Source organism: Macaca nemestrina, chromosome 1, assembly GCF_043159975.1.
Source record: "Macaca nemestrina isolate mMacNem1 chromosome 1, mMacNem.hap1, whole genome shotgun sequence".
In the NCBI taxonomy this organism is placed as follows: domain Eukaryota; kingdom Metazoa; phylum Chordata; class Mammalia; order Primates; family Cercopithecidae; genus Macaca; species Macaca nemestrina.
In genome coordinates, this window is record NC_092125.1 from 5,992,876 (window position 1) to 6,015,387 (window position 22,512).

The 22,512-nt window shown below is 37.2% G+C and overlaps 1 protein-coding gene across 10 annotated transcripts in view; it reads left to right on the forward strand.

Annotated features, from left to right (window-relative positions):
* The window catches only part of LOC105474672 (centrosomal protein 170), a 128,195-nt gene that overhangs the window by 10,611 nt on the left and 95,072 nt on the right, over positions 1–22,512 (forward strand). For all 10 annotated transcript variants that reach the window (XM_011729492.3, XM_011729494.3, XM_011729495.3 and 7 more), the window contains exons 2-3: positions 17,216–17,361; positions 20,685–20,774. In XM_011729492.3, coding sequence (XP_011727794.2) covers positions 17,257–17,361; positions 20,685–20,774 — 195 coding nt within the window. In that variant the 5' untranslated portion in view covers positions 17,216–17,256. The remainder of the gene's footprint in view (positions 1–17,215; positions 17,362–20,684; positions 20,775–22,512) is intronic.

Consider the following 22,512-nt stretch of genomic DNA (forward strand, 5'->3'; position numbering starts at 1 on the left):
TGCGTGCCCAAGACTTCCAAAGTGCTGGGATTACAAGTGTGAGCCACGACGCCTGGCCCAAAGTTTTTACTTTCTAAACTATTTGTTTTTTAATTTCCTCTTTTCACTAGAATTAAATTGGGAGATACATTTTTGAGGGTGAGTGTGAGATGCAAGGAGCTCTCTGTTTTGGTGGGGTGGTTATTCTAGATTTTTTCTTTTTTTAAAATGGAAATTCTCAGATATACAGGAAAGTTGAAAGAATTTGACAGTGACCACTCATATACTCACCATGTTGATTCTACCAGTAACACAGTACCAGTTTTATCACATACCTAGCCGTTTATTCATCATTCCATTTATCAGTGTATCTTGTATTTTGATGCATTTCAAAGTAAATTGCAGATATTAGCATTTGTGTGTGTCTGACTAAAGTACTCTTAATTGAGGCTAATTATGTTTCAGTTTTACATTTTCTGAATGTACTATTGAAATATTTTCCAACCTATCACTGTTATATTAAAAAAGACAGTTAAAAAATGAACATACTGTTTTTCACTCCAGTAGTTTTGGTGAAGTAGGTGTTTCTGTAAACAGCTAGCTAACTACATTGACACAGATGACATTGAGTTATTCCTTTCGGGGGTAGGGCGTGTGTGTGTGTGTGTGTGTGTGTGTGTGTGTGTGTGTGTGGTATCTACTTTTAAAGAGGAATGATGACCGGGCGTGGTGGCTCCTGCCTGTAATCCCAATACTTTGGGAGGCTGAGGCAGGTGGATCACGAGATCAGGAGTTCGAGACCAGCCTCGCCATCATGGTGAAACCCTGTCTCTACTTTAAAAAAAATACAAAATGAGCCAGGCCTGGTGGCACGCAGCTGTAGTCCCAGCTATTTAGGAGGCTGAGGCAGGAGAATCGCTTGAACCCAGGAGGCGGAGGTTGCAGTGAGCTGAGATCACCCCACTGCACTCCAGTCGGGGTGACAGAGTAAGACTCCATCTCAAATAAATAAATAAATAAATAAATAAATAAATAAATCAGTATGGTAAGTTGAATTTTGTTTCTGTTTTTTAAGCTAAAGAGCTATTTAGTGAAGCTTATGTTGTTTCTCTAATCCAGAGGTTCTACCCTTTAGTATCTAATCCAGGAGTAAATTATTGTTCTAAATTTTATATCTTACTACATTCCACTTCCACTATCCCCCTACCCTTCTTTACTTACATAAGGAATTATATGTTGGGCCATTTAGTAAAAAATAAGAGCCCTTGCTTGAAGTTTTACCCTATGACTCCTTCCTTCCTTTCTCACTCCCTCCCTCTCACTCTGTCGCCCAGGCTGGAGTGCAGTGGCATAATTGTAGCCTACTGCAGCCCCAAACTCCTGGGCTCAAGCGATCCTCCTGTCTCGGCCTCCCAAAGCACTGAAATGATAGGCATGAGCCACCTCACTTAGCCTTTACCCTATGATTCTAAGTGGTGTACAACAAATTCCACAATGTTAAGGATCTACTATAAAGAATCAGTAATTCAAAATTTAGGGCCAGGCACAGTGGCTCATGCCTGTAATCCTAGCAGTTTGGGAGGCCGAGGCAGGCGGATCACCTGAGGTCCGGAGTTCAAGACCGCCTGACCAACATGGAGAAACCCCGTCTCTACTAAAAATACAAAATTAGCTGGGCGTGGTGGTGCATGCCTGTAATCTCAGCTACTTGGGAGGCTGAGGTGGGAGAATCACTTGAACACGGGAGGGGAAGGTTGCAGTGAGCCGAGATGGTGCCATTGCACTCCAGCCTGGGTGACAGAGCAAAACTCCATCTCGGAGGGGGGAAAAAAAGTTCAAAATTTATAAATTGGAGAGGTAGGAACAAATAGAATCCAACTTGGTGAAAGGTAATTAAAGTAAAATTTAGAGCTTTAGGGAGGGTACCATACGCTGGGGACAAGGGGATGGGACCGTTTGGTATCTAGAAGCAGCAGGTCTAGTGTTTATTGTGAGTAACATTTAGAGCATAACTCATTGGCCGGGCGCGGTGGCTCACGCCTTTAATCCCAGCCCTTGGGGAGGCTGAGGCAGGCGAATCACGAGGTCAAGAGATTGAGACCATCCTGGCTAACACAGTGAAACCCCATCTCTACTAAAAATACAAAAATTAGCGGGGCGCGGTGGCGGCGCCTGTAGTCCCAGCTACTCGGGAGGCTGAGGCAGGAGAATGGCGGGAACCCGGGGGGCGGAGCTTGCAGTGAGCCAAGATGGCGCCGCTCACTCCAGCCTGGGCGACAGAGCGAGACTCCGTCTCAAAAAAAAAAAAAAAAAAAAAAAAAGAACATAACTCATCACTAGAATCTGGCACCTTTTCCTAGTGGATATTGGGTTGATTCCAAATTAACATCCCCTGCCCTTCAAATATAATAAGATGAGGGGTAGGAATCGTTCATCAAAGAATGCTGTGTTGACAACCATTTGCTTTCATCTACCTCTCAGATGTCTGCTCTTGCCACTAAGATTTCTAATGTTTGACTTTCCTTTCTCTCTTGTTCTTGGGCCCAATTTGTAGTCTCCTCCTCCAGTCTGCGTTCTAAATCAGTACATTATGCTTTTCCTGTGCTGTAATATCTTTTCTGTTTCTTTTTGATCTTCCTAGTCAGCTTCATAGCCCACTCTGCCTACCCTCCCGTATTGTCAGCCCATGCAGTCCAAGCTGAAGGAGTCTATTTGAGAGATTAGAAAATATACTTTTGGGTTTTTTTTGTTTTTTTTGGTTTTTTTTAATGAGACGGAGTTTTGCTCTTGTCGCCCAGGCTGGAGTGCAGTGCCGCCATCTCGGCTCACTGCAACCTCTGCATCCCGGTTTCAAGGGATTCTCCTGCTTCAACCACCCCATTAGCTGGGATCACAGGCGCCCGCCGCACGCCTGGCTAATTTTTGTATTTTTAGTAGAGACAAGTTTTCTCCATGTTGTCAGGCTAGTCTCAAACTCCTGACCTCAGGTGATCCACCCGCCTCGGCCTCCCAAAGTGCTGGGATTACAGGCGTCAGCCACCACTCCCGGCCTACATTTTCTTGATATAGTTAGGATAATTTCTTTATAGCTGTCATCATATCATTACCTTCTTTTATATTTTAAAATACCTTTATAGAAGGTGAAGCATTCTTATGTTTTCATTCACAAAGCAGTCATTTCAGTTGTAGTGGCATTTTGGTAAAGGAAGGGATGTTGTTAACATTGTTTTATAAGGCAATTAAATTATTAGTGCCTGGTTTTTTGCACTTTCTAGTTCTGTAGTCTTAATGGGGAGCACACCTGTAGTTTGCACCAGTTGGCCTGAACTGAATCTGTGATTCAAAATATTCATATTCCTTAGTACTTCTAAATAATTCATGCAAAAAGTTGTGTTTCATTAACTTTTCATTTTTGTGTTCAGAGGTACCCTCCTACACAAAATAAAATTTGCCTTCTGCAATTCCCTGTTCATTTAGATATTATTAAAACTTTGAACTTTGTTTTCATAGTGTGAAAATGGAATATTAAGCACTTTGTTGTTGAAATTAGTGCTTCTGGCTGGGTGTGGTGGCTCACACCTGTAATCCTAGCACTTTGGAAGGATGAAGTGGGAGAATCACCTGAGGTTAAGAGTTCAGGACCAGCCTGGCCAACATGGTGAAACCTCATCTCTATTAAAAATACAAAAATTAGCCAGGCAAGGTGGCAGGCACTTGACATCCCAGCTACTTGGGAGGCTGAGGCAGGAGAATCACTTGAACACAGCAGGCAGAGGTAGCAGTGAGCTGAGACCGCACCATTGCACTCCAGCCTGGGCAAGAGAGCAAAAACTCTGTCTCAAAAAAATAAAATAAAATAAATAAATACATAAATCAGTGCCTCTTAAACTGTGCACAGTGGTGTCTACAGAATTAAAAAAAAAAATACGGATACCTATACCTTACCAGTTATATTATAAGGTTGAAGTCTTCACGTATGAAGCCTAGACATTGATAAATACATACACACATAAAAGTGTGCTTGTATGTACAAATCTCCACAAGTGATTCTAGGTCTAAGAGCCATTAGCTTAAGGTGATCTCCTTAACCAAGGGTGTTCTTCTGAGGAAATAAGGTGGAACATCTAACAGTGGTGGTGAACGGCTTAACTTTCAAAGTGAGGAGATGAATATTGAAACTGATCCTATGAATTGCTTATTGCAATTCTAGTCTGATTTATTTTATATTAAATGGATTGTGTTCTTTTTTTTTTTTTTTTTTTTTGAGACAGAGTTTCTTGTTGCCCAGGCTGGAGTGCAGTGGTGCGATCTCAGCTCACTGCAACATCCACCTCCCAAGTTCAAGTAATTATCCTGCCTCAGCCTCCTGAGTAGCCGGGATTACAGGCATGTGCCACCACACCTGGTTAATTTTGTATTTTTACCAGAGACGGGGTTTCACCATGTTGGCCAGGCTGGTCTCAAACTTCTGACTTCAGGTGGTCCACCCTCCTCGGCCTCCCGCAGTGCTGGAATTACAGGATGAGCCATCACCATGGTCGACCAGATTGTATTCATATTACTAAGTAATCAGAAAATTCCCAATGAATTTTATGTCAGATTTCTAATATGGCTATTGGCCTCTTGATAAAACTTCACCAGAAAAAGTTTGTGTTGTGCCACTACTACCTATTAATGTTTGCTGAACATTTACTAAAGTTTCAGGCATCCATACAAGGTACAAGAGATACCAGGATTACTAATAGTCACTTTACTCAAGCAACTCAGTTTATAAGGGAAAATAGACAAAAGTAAGTATATTTTGTACGAAGAAGTTTAGGAGTTGCTGTAGGTGTATGTGAAGGGCAGCATAGGTGATGAGAATTAGGAGGCTGGGAATTCTATGGGTGTTTTCCTGGGGGAAGTGGTTGCTGAGAAGCTCACTATGAAAGGTCTTGGGACTGCACAGAGCTTTCACTTTCAAATTCAGTTGAACATGGAACACAAGGGAGGGGCAGAGTCACATGGGGAGCTAACAGGGCTTTTTACTCAAAACTACAGAGTTTGAATTCTATCTTGAACTCTACAGGGAGCTATTGAAAATTGGGGAGTGAAATTATTAGATTTACTTTTATAAATGTACTTTTGATAGCTGGATAGAGGAAGGATTTGGAGAGTGGGAGGTTAGAGACAAGGGATTCAGGTAAAAGAGTTCTGCAGTAATTTATTGGTAAGTACCAGTGGAATAAGAGGAAAGGCACCAAGAAAGATATTTAGGAGGTGGAATCAAAGGGACATAATGACTTACCTAAATAAAGTGGGAGTGGGAGATAAGATATCTGGGCAGTTGGTGATGCCATTCACTAAGACAGGGAGAACAGGAAAAAAGGCACATTTCTTTAGATGAAAGCGTTCTGTTTTTAAAAAATTAAATCTGAGGACCTTGAACTGAAAATGACTAGTAAGCAGTTAGAGGGAAGGTCTGGATCTTGTAAAAAACGTTTTGACTTGACATTATATGTGTGACATTATAATAAGCAATATTGGAAGCCCAGGGTTTTCAAAGAAGTCCCAAAGGGATTATGTACAGGGGAGTAACCTCCTAAAAACAGAATTTAAAGAAAAAGTAGACACTTTAAAAGAGATTGAGGAGTGCCCACAGAAGTGAGAGGAAACCAGAGTGATGTTTGTAGAAGGCAAGAATGGTCAAAGATATTGAGAGGTAATTTAAGATAGCAATACTAGAGATCATTAGATTTAACATTTAGGAGGACATTTTCAACCATGAACTATTAGCACCATAGTTCAAATTCTAAAAATTACTTTGACTTCAGAAATTCAAATTTACTAATATGTGGACTGAGTTCTGTTATAAAATTACTTTCTGATTAGGTGATTTGAGTTTTTCTTTAATACATGTATATACACCATACACTCTAGTACGTTTACTATAAGAAAATTCAAACATAATGAGGAAAATTATACTCTTTTTTTTTTTTTTTTTTTTTTTTTTTGAGATGGAGTCTCGCTCTGTCGCCCAGGCTGGAGTGCAGTGGCCGGATCTCAGCTCACTGCAAGCTCTGCCTCCCGGGTTCACGCCATTCTCCTGCCTCAGCCTCCCGAGTAGCTGGGACTACAGGTGCCCGCCACCTCGCCTGGCTAGTTTTTTGTATTTTTTAGTAGAGACGGGGTTTCACCGGGTTAGCCAGGATGGTCTCGATCTCCTGACCTCGTGATCCGCCCGTCTCGGCCTCCCAAAGTGCTGGGATTACAGGCTTGAGCCACCGCGCCCGGCCTTATACTTTTAAAAAATGTATCTACCATTAGGTTTTGGGTTACTTCCACTTGTTGACTATTAATGCCAATAATTTTTTATCCATGTTAGCTTCTTTTTACCCTCAAAATTGCAGAAGCTCTTCTCTAAATGAAATATATCAATATTCTTTTATTTTTTTATTTTTATTTTTTCTAAGACAGTTCACTGTGTTGCCCAGGCTAGAGTACAATGGCACAATCTTGGCTCACTGTGTCCTTGACCTCCTGGGCCCAAGCAATCTTTCTGCATCAGCCTCCCTTGTAGCTGGCACTACAGGTGCATCACCACACCTGGCAATTTTTTTTTTTTTTAATTTTTTGTAGAGACAGGGTGTCACTTTGTTGCGTAGGTTGGTCCTGAATTCCTAGGCTCAAGCAATCCTCCCACCTCGGCCTCCCAGGGTTCAGTATTCTTTAGGCTGGCTATGCCTAGCAATTCCCTCCCTTAAGAGAATTCTTGTATTTCACCTTCTCAATCAAACTACAAAGAAATTCCATTGAACTATTACATACCTCATGGCGTAGAGGTATGTAATAGCCCTAGGTATGTACATACCTCTGGTAAAGATAAACCTAATCACTTTAAACATCCGTAGCCTAAGAATTACGGTATATGAAAGAACAGTCTTGCCAGTGCAATGAATATTTAAAAATTTTAGACAGAAGATAGACCCGATTGTTTATATAATTTTCTAATGTGTATGAAAGTCATAATGATGCTATCTTTTTTGAGATGGAGTCTCGCTCTGTTGCCCAGGCTGGAGTGCAGTGGCGCAATCTCGGCCCACTGCAACCTCCACCTGCCAGGCTCAAGCAATTCTTCTGCCTTAGCACCCCCAGTAGCAGAGATTACAGGCACCCGCCACCACATCCAGCTGATTTTTTATATTTTTAGTAGAGATGGGGTTTCACCATATTAGCCAGGTTGGTCTCGAACTCCTAACCTCAGGGTGACCCACCCTCCTCGGCCTCCCAAAGTGCTGGGATTACAGGTGTGAACCACCATGCCTGGCCTATAGTGATACTCTCTTAATTAAATTAAAATACAAGAGCACTTAATTTTCTTTTGATTAAATTTTTCTTTTCCGCATGCATTATTTTATCAGCCATTCTGCATGTTTATATACGGTAAGTATGAGATATTTAACGAAAGCCATCCTTAAGGTAAATAATAGTGTCATTTGTTGGTTTGAGAACTGAACTAGCTAGAGTACCACTAGCCACGTATGAATATGTAAATTTAAATTAATTAAAATTAAATGAAATGTAAAATTCATCTTTTTAGTTGTATTAGCCGTATTTCAAGTGCTCAATAGTTAATATATGGCTTGTGGCTAATGTATTGAACAGGAACATTTCCATCATCACAGTCTGTTGCACAATGCTGGTATAGAGATACTTATAAAAATTATAATTTAACATGAAGATAAAAATAAAAACTGCATAATTTAGGCTAGTAATTAGCAACTTACTGTTATACAGTAAAGTGTGTTAGTGATATATTCACTAAATACATTCTTGCTTAAAATAGACCCTGAGACTTTTCAGTTTTCTACACTTTGAAGTTTCAATTCAGTTTTCATATGTTATACTGAAGCTGCGATGGAAATGATTTGTACCCACCTCCCAGATAGTTAATGTATAGTGAATCAGAAAAGGTATTGAAGATGAACAGAAACTGTTTTTAAACGGCACAAGAATTAGCGATATGCTAAAATTAATTACAGGCACATGACAGAGAAATGGTTGTCATGAGTGAGCTAAGAACAGTGAATCAAAGCATTTGGCTTTCAGGGTCTTACAGACCCTAAACTCAGACTGCTTTCTTCCCAGTGTCACTCCCTCCTGTAGACAGTTTCAGCTCTTTGAAATGGCTTTGTATGTCTTTTCCTGCTCCTAGTGCTCTATGATCTGGCAGTTTTTCAGATTTATAGTTATTTAGTGAACCTGCAGATAGTTTACTATTCTTTCAGATTCTAGGTTTCTAATTCATGCTGTACCCCAGTTTACTAAATTTGCCTCATTTCTCTAGATTGATCCGCTGATTTTTGGTCCGCTGATTTTTGGTTTTTGTTTTTAATAACTGATTGGTTCTTTCTTGTCTGGGAACTTCTCAAGGAGAGAATTTTGGAGCCTGCTGGTGGCCAAACAGGAAGCTGAGAAGATTGAAAGTAGGCGGAAATTTACATGAACTGTCAGCATTTATTGCCCAAACAGAGTGTCAGAGAACTTCTTGTTAAGTTAAAATATATTCCTTGTCAGTCATACTCCAACTGTAGCCATATCCGAGACTAGCATAATCACCTGCATCATTTTAAGGTATATTTAAGAAAAATACAAAGGAGATAGTGATTTGTGGGAAAAGCCCCGTATTTGGTAGCTGAAGGTCCAGATTTGAATCTAGGTGTTTATACTAGATTTGTAACCTTGAATAAGCCTTTAACTTTAGTTTTCTTAAGGGAAAAATGTTTCTTGAATGCTTGTTTTGGGAGTTAAATGAAAGAATGCAAGTATTAATAGAAGCAGTTAGCACAGTTACTGGCACAAAGGAGGTACTTGATAAATGTCTGAATCTAAGTCTTAATTGATTTTTTGGTGTAAAGCAACACAATTATGCTTTATTAAGGGTAGTACAGTTTTACAAAAGCAAACAAGTCATACTTAACATTTTTCATAAATTGGCAAGGAAAACCTAGCAAGAATTATTAATGCCTAGATAATTTATGGAAAAGTATAACTTATTTTTTCTTAGGTATTTTCTTTTAAGCATTTTATTGAATGGTTTTTTATGAAGAAATCTTTTATTAAATCTCTGGCTTGCTAGCTTTTCCTGTCAAATCTAAGTCTTCTGTTAAAAATATGTAATAAACTCAGACACAGAATGTGCGGCTTGGTATTTGGAATGTCATCTTCACTTATTTTTGTGAGAAGTGTGTTTTTTTTTGTTTTTTTTTTTAGTTTTAATGCTATTTCAGATTTAAGTTGCAGCTGATATTTTTTCTTTATACCTATTTGCTTTAATTGCCTTTTACAAAAGAATTAATAATATATATGGCAGATGATAAAGGTAAAATTTAGAGTAGTCATTCCAGAATAATCATGAGCATATGAAAGCAGAAATTTTCCCAGTAATGAGTTTGTTCACATGAGCATGAAACAAGTATCTTGGTAAGTATCCAAAAAAAGCACAGCTGTGGATTTATTCTTTTGGAGTAGCTATATAAATAAGGGTGGAGATTTAAAATAAATGAATTTTTTTCCAAGAGTGTATTTCATTCTGTGTGCCAGATCAAATTAATTATACAGCAGAGCTGAATTTTCGAATGGGTTCTAAGCACACGTTAGTTTTGCAAAGATATTTCCCTAGACCACCCCAGCCGAAACAGCACCACCTGAGTTATCCTGTCCTCTTTGCTTTTTCATGTTTCTTTCTTCCCACCGCCCCTGAAGTTTTCTTATTCATTTATTTAGCTATTTGTTTATTTTGTTTCTATGAGATTAGAAATTTTTCTATATTGATCCACTCTCTTTCCCCAGTATCTTATGGTGCTTACGACTTGTGAATGAAGAAACAAACTGGGTTTTATTTTATAGTACTCTATAAAATGGGGTTCTCATGTATAATCAGTATATAATGTTTATGTCCATTTTCTAAAACTTGAAGAATTTTAGTAGCTAAAAACAATTATGTGTGTATACACACATATATGTGAAATTCTTAGAACAGTGCCTGACTCATATTAAGTCATCAATAAATGCTACCAATTATGAATAAAATCATTTGCTTTTATAATACATGATTTGCATTTTTTTGATCCTGAGTTATTATGACATATGTTTGGACTTTATTTGATAATGAATCCTTAGTTGAAATGCCACCCCAAATTATTTCCTTCATTTTCAGAAGTACGTGGCATCAAAAGACAGACCTCTGGTGTTGAGGATATATTTTCTATTAGGGACTTTTTAGGGGTGAAAATGTGAAATAGGATTCCTGAATTTATACATTTGTTTAAAATTGTATCTTTTAGATACTTTGTATGATGGAGTAAAAAGACATGGCAAAATTACAGATGCCAGTTGATGCAAACCCTTAGTGTGTTTATTTTAGTTGGTAAGCTTTACTGCTGGTTCAGATTACAATTTTGTAAGGTAAAGTTTATCACTTTTACCCCCCCTTTGTTTATATTTTCATTGATTTTATTAAGAGAACCAGATCTTCTTTCTCCTACAATTTATTCTTTCAGGAAACAAAGCTAGGTCCTGGGCCAACCCCATGGAGATTACTGTCACCCTTTCATGCCTGTTAGTACCAAAAGAAAAGTTGTCACATGGATGCCTAAGTAGATAGTATCTTATTAAAATGAGAAATGCATAGACTAAAGGAAAGCATTTTCTACTGTGTAGACTCATAGTCCTAAGGTGAGGCCAGCTATTTCTTTCTCTGCAATAGCAGGAGTTGTGGGGTAAGAGGAGGTTTATTCTCTGTAAAGCCATCTGGTGATGAATCAGCCAGCCAATTGCCAGGGCATAAGGATAGACTGCCCTTAACATGTGTTTTAGCTCAAATGATTGTATACATTGACTATCATTTATATAACAATGATTTTTTCTGAGGCTTAATAATCTGAGTAAACCAGTTTCTTTTTATGGGTGATGTGGTGCACTATTTTGTAGTTCTCTTGTAATGCTGTCATATATCAAGTGCACTGTTTATTATTGCCTGTCTTGACTTAAGTATTATAGTAATTAACATCATTCAGACCCCTCTTGCCATCGTTCCTCAATTTAAATGATATGTGACTAGGAACAACGTTTTAAATATATATATTATATATTAATTTTTATGTAAATATTATATTTATATTTATATTTATATATACATCTATGTTTTGAAATGGAGTCTCGCTCTGTCTCCCCTGCTGGAGTGCACAGTGGCAAGGTCTCAGCTCACTGCAAGCTCCACCTCCCGGGTTCACACCATTCTCCTGCCTCAGCCTTCCAGTTAGCTGGGACTACAGGCGCCCGCCACCGTGCCAGCTAATTTTTTGTATTTTTAGTATAGACAGGGTTTCACCGTGTTAGCCAGGATGGTCTTGATCTCCTGACCTCGTGATCCGCCCGCCTCAGCCTCCCAAAGTGCTGGGATTACAGGCGTGAGCCACCGCGCCCAGCCTAAAGTATTTGCTGTAAAATGTACATATTTTTGAAACCTGTGTGCTCTGCTCAATAACTGCAGAGTTTTTCTTTGTTTCATGTTTATTTAGAATGTAAAACTTAGATTATTAACATTTTAGTCCATTAAATCATGAAAAGAACTCTGATTTAGCAGGAAAGTCAGTTTTTAAAGTTAATGATAGCTTTAAATGTAAATGTAATGATAGTTCCACGTAAATGGAACTATGATACTGGGCCAGTGTTCACATCTATCTGACACCCAAGTGTCTGAGCTTTAAACTTTTCTCAGATCGCTGGTGAAAACAGCTTTATGTGACAGAAAGATAAAGAATCAGAAAGAGACAACCGAAGAGGACTATAACTAGGATTTAATGGCTAGATTTAATTGCTGTCGAAGGTTAGATGATTAATTTCACCTCCTGCCCCTGGAGATTTCTAGGTTATCCTCACTTCAAGACTTGTAGCTGGTCCAAAGCTACTCATTCATTGAAAAATAGCTTGTCAAATGCTCACTGTAGATGAAACATTGGGGTAGGCTCAAGGGATACAGTGATGAAAAAATGTTTCTGTATTTCAACTCTGTGCTGATTTAGAATGATACCATCCCTACTGTCACCATCCATGTCCGGAGTAATGACAACCTCCTGTTGTTCTAGTAACACCCTAGGCTTATCTCTGTCGTGGCATCTACTAACTACCGTTCCCTGCAGTAGTGAGTTCCTTGAGGCAAGATTTTTTTGTTTTATCTTTGTGTGTCCTTGATCCTCAAAAGTGCCTGGATTCTGCAGGCTTCTCAATAGCTGTTGAAAGAAGGGAGGATGGAGGAAGACAGTTGTGCTGCCTTCAAAGAGCTCATCAACTTGAGGTGTAATCATATCGTTACAGTATATAATTATTAATGCAAAAAATTATAGTTTAAATTCTAGCATAATAAATGTTTGAACAAAATATTGTGGGATTACAGAGACAAGAATGGCTAACTGTGCCCTGGGGGAATGGGAATAAACTTATTGAAAAGCAAATCTGTTAGTTTTGTACCTTCTCATACTCTTTGAGATTTCCTAAATGCTGAAATTAATAAGCACAGAAGATAGAGACTGATAAAATTTTGTATTATGGCTAGTCTGCTTTCAAGAATAAGTACTACAGTATTAGAAGAGACACTGAAGGCCAGGCATGGTGGCTCACACCTGTAAGCTCAGCACTTTGAGAGGCTGAAGCAGGTGGATTGCTTGAACTCATGAATTCATGACCAGCCTGGGCAACATGGCAAAACCCCGTCTCTACAAAAAATACAAAAATTAGCTGGGTGTGGTGGTGCACACCTGTAGTCCCTGTTACTCAAGAGGGTAAGGTGGGAGCCCGGAGCTTGAGCTTGGGAGTTGGAGGATGCAGTGAGCTGAGATATTTCCACCAAACTCCAGCCTGAGCAATACAGAGCCAGATCTTGTCTCAGTAAAAAAAAAAAAAAAAAAAAAAAAAAAAGAAGAAGAAGAAGAAGAAGAAAAGACAGTGAGGATTGCTGATATGGAAAAATGGAAAAATTTGGGGGTTTGCTTTAGTTATATTATTAATCACTTTAAATGAAGTGCTGGAATTACAGGCATGAGCCACCACACTCAGCATAAAGATGGTTTTAATTCTGTCATTGATCTATTTGTCTTCTGTATGTTATGTGTTTTTTTCTTTTATTCCTTTATTATTGTCTTTTTAAATATTTAACTTTTTGTGGTGTATCATTTTGATTTCCCTTTTCTTTCTTTTACTGTATATTTTTAATGTATTTTCTTAGTGGTTACCTTGGCAATTCCAATTAATATCTTAAACTTATAAGCCTAGTTTGAATATATCAATTTAGTTTCAAGAGTATACAAATATTTCGTTTGTGTACATCTCCGTTCCTCCCCTGTAATATTATAATTGTCACAAATTACACCTTTATACATTCCCTTTCCAGTAACAGATTATAATTACTGCTTTATGAACTTGCTTATTAAACCATATAGGAAAAACAGAAGTTACAAACCATATGAAAAGTATGAAAACAGTGGATTCACATTTACCTTTATAGACACCTTTATCAGTGGTTTAAAAAATTTTTATCACAGTTTTAAGTTACTGTCTAGTGTCCTTTCATTGCAGCCAGAATGTCTTTCACATTTTTTGTAGGGCACTGTGCTGACAAAAAAAAACCAAAAACTGTCAGCTATTGTTTCACTAGAAATATCTTAATTTCTGCTTGCTTTAAAACATATATATATATATATATATATATATATATATATATATATATGCTTGAAAGACAGTATTGCTGGGTATAAAATTCTTGGTTGACAGTCTTTTTTTCTTCTCCTTTCCCACTGTCAATCCCACTGCTTTCTAGTCTCCATAGTTTCTGAGAAGAAATCTGCTGTATATCTTGCTGAGGCTCCATTGTACGTGAAGAGTCACTTATGTCACTGTTTTCAAAATTCTTTCTATTTCTTTAGGTTCTGACAATTTGATTGTAATGTATTTTGTGTAGAGCTCTTTGAGTTTATCTGCTGGTAGTTTATTGAGCTTCTAGGATGTATGTATTGATTTATTTTGGAAGTATTTTTCCATTAAGACTTCAAATACTTTTCTGTCATATTTCCTTCTGGGACACCTATAATGTATATGTTAGTATGTTTGATGATATCCTGCTGGTGCCTCAGGCTCTGTTCATTTTACTTCATTTGTTTTTCTACTTCTCATATTGAAGATAAGACAACCTCAGTGTTCTTATCTTCAGGTTCACTGAACCTTTCTAACTCCTGCTCATATCTGCTTTTGAGCCCCTCTAATGAGTTTTTCTTCAGTTATTCTGCTTTTCAGCTCCAGAATTTGTTTGGTTCCTTTTCATAATTTCTGTCTTCCTACTGATATTCTCATTTTTCTCATACACTGTTTTGCTAATTTTTTTGTTGATGGTTTTCTTTAGCTCATTCAACATATTTAAGACAGTAGATAGTTGATGTAACACCTTCGACTAATAACTACAATGGGCGTTAACAGGAGAGATTCTATCAAATCTTTTTTGTTGTTTCTTTATTTTCGTTATGTTATTTTTTATTTTTTGAGAACTGTACTTTTTATCTTATTTTTATTTATTCATTTGTTTTGAGGCAGTGTTTCACTCTTTTGTCCAGACTGGAGTGCAGAGCTTGATCATGGCTCACTGCAGCTTCAACCTCTTGGATGCCACCATGCGCAGCTGTTTTTTTTTTAATTTTTCATAGATGTGAGGTCTTATTATGTTACCCAAGCTGGTCTTGAATTCCTGGGCTCAAGGAATCCTCCCTCCTCCACCTTCCAAAGTGGTGAGATTACATACATCGGCTACCATGCCTGGTGAGAACTAGACCTTTTAAAAATTATGTTGTAGTACATCCGGAAATGTAATTCTTGCACTCTCCAGGGATTGCTGAATCTTACTTGTTCAGGGTTGAAGTGATTATCTGTTTGTGACTTTTGTAAACAGTTTTTGCAAGGTGTGTAGTTTTTGTTATATGTGGGCACTGAAGTTTCTTGTGTTTCTTCTGTGGTCAGCTATTGACCTAATAAATATTGCTTTAAATATCTGACCTCAAAAAGGAGAAAGAAAAACAAAACACACATACATTGTCTTTATATAATAAATTCCTTGGAAGTTTCTTAGACCCGTGGGTATTAAAGTACTGGTGGCCTGCTGTTGTGTTGGTTCCTCAGTAATCAAAAGCAGCAATGAGATCATGCAATCCAGTATTTGGAAGACTAGGTCCTTTTTGTGTACCTTGGCTCCAGGAAGCCACACTAGGAATGCAGGAGGCTGTCTCCAGGCTGCTTCATGGAGCTGTTGGGGTTGTGGCTGTGGAATGAGTGATAGCTGCTACCATGAAAGATGGAAATTCCGTGACATTTATCACCCTCTTTTACTATATGCCAGAGTTCCAAAATAGTCACTTCAGATGATTTCTGTCAATTGCATCTTTAGATGATATCTTCTTGGTTTTTTTTTTTTTTTTTCTTACAGGTGGGATACCTGAAATGCAGAAACATAATGCATATATTTTTGCAGTCATTTAGAAAGCATGAGGGACTGGTAATCTAACTCAGGAAGTATACTCTAAAACCCATGTCTATTTGACTAATCCAGAAATTTTGGAAAGAAATGTACCTGCTATCACATCTGGTTAAGACCTTGGTCATATTCTATACAAGTTGGAAACTCAAAGGCTCCTTTCCCACCATTTAGAGGAACCTGAGTTGAATCATGTGCCTTGGCTACTGAAGAAACTACTAACCAGGTTTCAGTTTTATCCATGTGTTTGGTCCATTGATCTATTTGTCTATCTTTTCTTTCTTTTTTTTTTTCTTTTTTTTTTTTGAGACGGAGTCTTGCCCTGTCACCCAGACTGAAGTGCAGTGGCACCATTGCAGCTCACAGCAACCTCTGCCTCCCGGGTTCAAGTGATTCCCCTGCCTCAGCCTCCCAAGTAGCTGGGATTATAGGCTCACGCCACTACGCCCAGCTAATTTTGTATTTTTAGTAGAGACGGGATTTCTCCATGTTGGTCAGGCTGGTCTTGAGCTCCTGACCTCAGGTGATCTGCCCACTTCGGCCTCCCAAAGTGCTGGGATTATAGGCATGAGCCACCTGCCCAGCCATGAGATGGATTTTTATATAAAATTGTGTGAAAAGTTCATTAATATGGTTTCAGATTCCATATTGCAAATAACCTTCAAGAAACTACTGCTTGTATAATTTTTATGTAGTATCAAAGAAATTACTAAATAATTACAATTATTTGAAAAGCGTATTAAAATACCTCTCCCTTTTCCACCTGCTTGTTTGTATGAAGCCAAGTTTTCTTTATATGTCATTAAATTAAGCAGTATATGGCAATGGATTAAATTCAAAGCTGATATCAGGTTTTATTTTTTTAAGGTAGACGTTAAAGAGATTTGAAAAATGTAAAATAGTGCTACCTTTCTTATTTTTGTTTTGGAAAATATGGTTACTTTGTCATAGAAATGTTAGTAATTTTAAAATGAAATTGGATTATTGTTATTTTAAATGAATTAATAAATACCAGTTTCATTTCTAATATGTAAAATATATATATATGTATGTGTGTGTATTGCTCATGTAGACAAATGCTCTTTAGAGTTCATTTTTTAAAGAGTTTAAAAGAGTCCCAAGAACAGAATGTTTCAGAATTGCTGCCCTAGGAAAATGTATTAAGAAAATAAAGTACACGTGAGGAAAAAGAAATTGAAATTGCATTCTGTAGTTTACACTTGGTAGACAAAGGAGCAGTTTATTTGGTCAACGTAGTTCTTAATCAGGTATCATATATACTCACTGAATTCATTGTGTCTTTCTCAAACCATTTATACCTAAGACATTTATTGGTACAGTATTGCTGTTTTTCTGATGCTAACATGATGCTAACATGAGCATTTACTTGAGGATTATAGACCTTTATAAACTATGCTAAAAGGCTTTCAGAAGTATGAAAACTATAACCTACTTATTACTTTAATCTCTTCCTTTTTAATTGTACTCTTAGTCAATTCTGTGGGCTTACTTCACTGATGAGAATTTAGTATATATGTGTATATTTCCTGGAACCTGTGGACAGTTCATTTAGTATAAATGTGAATGAATGCAGTTCTATTCTTAGGCCTTCCAGTGTTTGGTGAATAGCCCACTAAAGCTGAAAATATCTGAATGTATATTTTTCTTCATGTTTCTCTTCAGGATGACGTAGCTTTGCCAAAGACTTAGAAGCTAAGCAGAAAATGAGCTTAACATCCTGGTTTTTGGTGAGCAGTGGAGGCACTCGCCACAGGCTGCCGCGAGAAATGATTTTTGTTGGAAGAGATGACTGTGAGCTCATGTTGCAGGTAATTTTGTCAGCCTTCTCTATATGTGTTTATTCAAAACTTGAGATTGGTATATAATCTTTTTCTACTCCTTTAGAAAACAGTGCTATTTAGATTTGAACTTTCTCTCCTTTTAGCTCCAGCTATCATTCTAATTAATTTTTTGTCCCCTTGAACCATCTAAAAAAAAGTTCTAAGTCTTGAGGATTCTATTTTGAAAAATAAGTTCTCAGAATAAGGAAGTTTATTAGTAAGTGGAAAGTTTCACATTATACACTTTTAAAATAAGACATTGCAAAAATCAGCACAGCATGGAGTAAAACTGAATTTTGATCACTGATACTTCAGTGATAAAGGAAATTAGTTTCAGCACTTTTAGAGATGTTCATTATGATGCCTGCCAGGAGTTCAAGCATAAGTAAAAATTGTTGACTATTTTTAAAAGCAAATTTTATTGTGTATATTTAGGGTATACAATGTGATGTTATGTGATACATACAGATAGTATAAAAGTTACCATAAGTTACTCCAAGTAAAATAGATCCTCAAGAGTACACAGCCTCAGGAAGAGGGTCTCTAGGAGTTAGAATCAGACGGAGGAGGCATAGTCTTCAGGGAAAACACTATAAAACAAGCTCATCCAGCCTGGGCCCAGGATGGCTTTGAATGTGGCCCAACACAAATTCATAAAGTTGCTTAAAATATTATGAGTTTTTTTTGTAATTTTTTTTTTTTTTTAGTTCATCAGCTCTTGTTAGTGTATTTTATGTGTGGCCCAAGACAATTCTTCTTCTTCCATTGTGGCCCAGGGAACCCAAAAGATTGGACACCCCTGCTATAAAAGGACAGGGACTAGAGTCTTTCATTCTTGGCCAGAAGTTTAACAGGAAAAAAGGCCTGGTCAAAATTGTCTGTCTTTGCAGTTTTACGCTCAGATCAGCTAAGATTTTCCCATTAGTATCAGAAACGTGATGAAGTTAGCAGTCTGTTAGGATTTAAATTACATATTTCTGAGGGATTTTTATTAAATTTTCATTGAAATATCCAAATGGGTTGTGAACATCAAGTTGTCATGCACCTTCTGGTTCAGCTTAATTTAGAGGAAATGTGAATTTGATTATGTAGAAATGAAAACAGATTAATGCTTAAGTGGTTAGATATCCATTATATACTCTTCCTGTTCCCTCAGTTTTCCTTGACCCAGTCACTACATATTATGTTCTGTAATCTTGGTCTTCTGCTTAATTCCTGTGGTGGGTGCTGAAACACACTGATACTTTATATACATTTCATGATAACTAAAAACATAGGATTTTTTTTTCATTGGCTGCTTAGTTTAAAAAATAGTTACACAAATGGGATTGTCTTATTCTGTGAATACTAAACTGATCTTCTTTGCCTTGAGTTCCTGACTACTCTTCTTGAAAAGTTGTTACTGTCTTTATTAAACAAACAAACGATGTATTCTTGGGATCCCACATAACAGGCCCACTCCTCACTCCCTAATCCCCGGAGTTGTAATGGCGTCTCACTCGACTCAGTGGACTCTGTTGTTCTCTTGTCGTAAGAGTGCTCTATCTCTTGCTGTAGGTGTTTATGTACTGTCAGTGTTCACCATAAGCAGTTGGAGGGCAGGGTACACTGTAGATTAAGGATATTCCAGATTTCAAACAAGTTGTAGACGTAGCGAAGCAGCCTGTCCTAAGTATCCTCCCCAAATCATTTTTTCTCAATATCCCTGATCTGTGTTTATCACACTCCTTTGAAAGCCACCATTCTCTGGCTCCATGAGCAGCCGTTCGACTCCTTTATTCTTGTATCTAATAGTAACGTTTCTCTTTACTTTGGAATTTACCTTTTCTCAACTCTAATTTGATTTTTTTCTTTGAATTTCAGTCCATTGTCCAAAGGATTTCTGCCCTTTTTCTGTGTACTCTTTTCCTCAGAGACAGATTATTTATGAGGATCCATTAAGTATTTATTGAGAGCCTACATGTACTTGAAATCTCACTTCTCTTACAACATTTGGAGGTTTTATCCTTAGACTAGATCAACTTGATAAATCAACAATGTGGTGAAATTATTTTGCTGAGTGGTGCTATGTTGCTTCTTACCAACTTAAGAACTGAATTTAGTATTTCATTAGCTTAACCAGAAGAAAAAAAAAATTTAAAACAAGGCAAAAATGAATTTTAAGTAATTTTTAGATTTAATGCAGGAGTTTTTTAAAATCTCAAGTTGGTCCACCCTCAAGTCTTCAGCAATTAATCACTTCACCTTTAAGTTGGCCTACTGGTTGCTGTGTCTCACGGTGGCTTCTGCTCCTGGCAAGCTGTGATTCTCTCTGTATTTGCTTGTCTCTCTACTTTTCAGGGTGATCGTTTGCCTTGTGACCTCAAGTCTCTGATAAAAGTTAAGATGAGTTTTTGGTTTTCAGTTTGTTCAACATTTTTCTTACTAGGAAGATGGGAGTGATGACTTCAAATTCTTTGCATGTTGAACCAGAAACTGGAAGTCATGTCTGTTCCCCATTTTTGATACTCCCTTTGCTTTTAGTATACCAGGGTTCACACAGTAACCCCGTAATACACGGTGATCAAGTTCCAATTCATTGGCTCACAGACTGTTTCTTCTGTGACTATAATGATATTTCCTTTCAATACCAGCTTCCACAGGCTTATAGTTCTTCTTTCGGGTGCTTCCATCTGCACCAGAGCTTAGAGAAAGACAGAGAAAACTTTAAAAGAAACTTAAAAGCAATTTTCAAAAACCACAGTTTGCCATTAAAATACTCTTTTTTGACTTCCAGTCCTTTTCCCTCTTAGAGCTGTCCCGTGAATTCCAGCTTTAGAACCCATATTTTAAGTGAAGATAATTCTGCTCTGAAACATATCATAGTGTGTCCCTTTTCCTCTAAGTCTTTGGACTCTTTATATAGTTTATGCTCATTTTTAGTTTTGAAAGAAGAAAATCCTACAAGGTAAATTTTTTTACAATAAGATATATAAAACATGGTAAAATTATAATTCACATGATTTCTCTATAGCTGTTTTAAATTTTAAAAAATTAATACATTCAACAAAGTCAGCTGATGTAAATTCTCAATAGTAGAACATGTGAATTTAGTAGAAAAGAATATCTTTCAAATTCAATGCTTTCCTCTTTGGGGAGTGATGCTACAAATTTTTGTTGTATAGTGGCACTATTTTAATATCATTTAATCCACATTAACTTTGATATTTCTGTATATTTACTGTTCTCTTAATGCTAGTATCTAGCCAAAATGTGATTGGTATTTATTCTAGTATTTTCTTGTATTTATTAACTTAAAAAATTTCTTTCAGTCTCGTAGTGTGGATAAGCAACATGCTGTCATCAACTATGATGCCTCCACGGATGAACATTTAGTGAAAGATTTGGGCAGTCTAAATGGGGTAAGTTAAGGGTTTATTTTTTGTTGTCTTTGAACATTTGTTTAATATTGTAAGAAGAAAAATCAGATTACATTTCCTAGCTACATTTTCTTTATCTTTAATTTGTATTTTATTTTTAAATGCTTATCAAGTACACAGCACTTTGGGGACCATCCAGTAGAATATGAAACTAGCCCATATTCCAAAGACACTGTATAAGCAGATGAGTCCAGAAGGTGGTTGTCATTGTCTGTGATGGCTAAAGAAGACTTCTTTAAGAAGCTGGAACCTAAGCTGGACTTCACTATATGGCTGTAATTTATATGAGGGAAAACGATACAAAGTCATGGCAGTAAGAATGCAAAAAAGTACTCTTAAGGACAGAGACGTAGTGGTTAACTTTAGAAAATAAAGATGGAGCCAGGCGCGGTGGCTCACACCTATAATCCCAGCACTTTGGGAGGCCAAGGTGGGGAGATCACCTGAGGTCAGGAGTTCAAGACCATCCTGGCCAACATGGCGAAACCCGTTTCTACTAAAACTACAAAAGTTAGCTGGGCGTAGTAGTGCACGCCTGTAGTTCCAGCTTCTCAGGAGGCTGAGACAGGGGAGTCACTTGAACCCAGGAGGCAGAGGTTGCAGTGAGCCAAGATGGCACCACTGCACTCCAGCCTGGGTGACTGAGTGAGACTGCGTCTCAAAAAAAAAAAAAAAAAAAACAAAAACAAAAAAGAAAAGAAAGATGGAAAGGTGCTGGAGAGTAGACAGCTTTCTCTGCTAGAGTAAAAAAGGTGAAACAACACAACCATTTGCCTTCACAAATACAGTACATTATCTAAACACCAGTGTTCATTATTCTTGGAATTCATACTTTGAATATATTTTTGTGTTACTGAAGTGAATTTTTTCTTATTTCTTCATTTGGTCTTTCTAAATTTGGCATAATATAAGTAGCCACAAGCTAAAAAGAATGCTAAAGTATTGAATTATTTCTCTTATTTCAGTTTCTTCATTTTCTTATGGTTCTGCAAACACAAGCAAATACTGTGGTGTTCATGTCTGTGCTATTGAAATTCTTGAAGTGAATTTAACAGAAATAAGTGTATCCCAACTGCTTCAGGCTACTCATGCTTTTCAAATGTGCATCAAACATTGTATACAAGAATATGCAGAAATGTGGCAAATATGGTAATACATTTTTTTTTTACCAATTCTGAATTGACCTGCTACTGAAGGACTTTTATATTTATTCTTTGAGATAAATACAAATTTTTTGTAGGCATGTTTTTCTGTTGGTTTTATTCAAGACTTTTTTTTTTTCTTTGTTTTATTCAAGCCTTTTTTTTTTCTCAAAGCACATAAAGTTAAGTGTACGTTCTTCATGTCTGCCTTGAGAACTCTCACATTTGGCATTATTCTCCTTTTCAGATTGATGCTCCATCATTACATTTTCCCTTGCTCTTCTTCCAAAACAGCAGTCTTCCTGCTATACTATGTCTTTCTTCAAATAACTTGTTAGATTTTCTTCAGTCTACTATTTCTCCCATCTCCCTTGCCATTCATAAAAGTTGTACACATTTTTTAAAGTAAAGCTCAAATTCGACTTCTTTTTGAAGAGATGAAACAGAGGCCCGTTTACTTAGGAATTTTAACCTGCTGACGTTGACATGTTGAAAGGGTTAAAATTAACAGAGATGGGCAAAGTAGGTAGAAACTGTTGTAACATTAGGCATGAATGTTAGCAATTTTGATTCTCAAC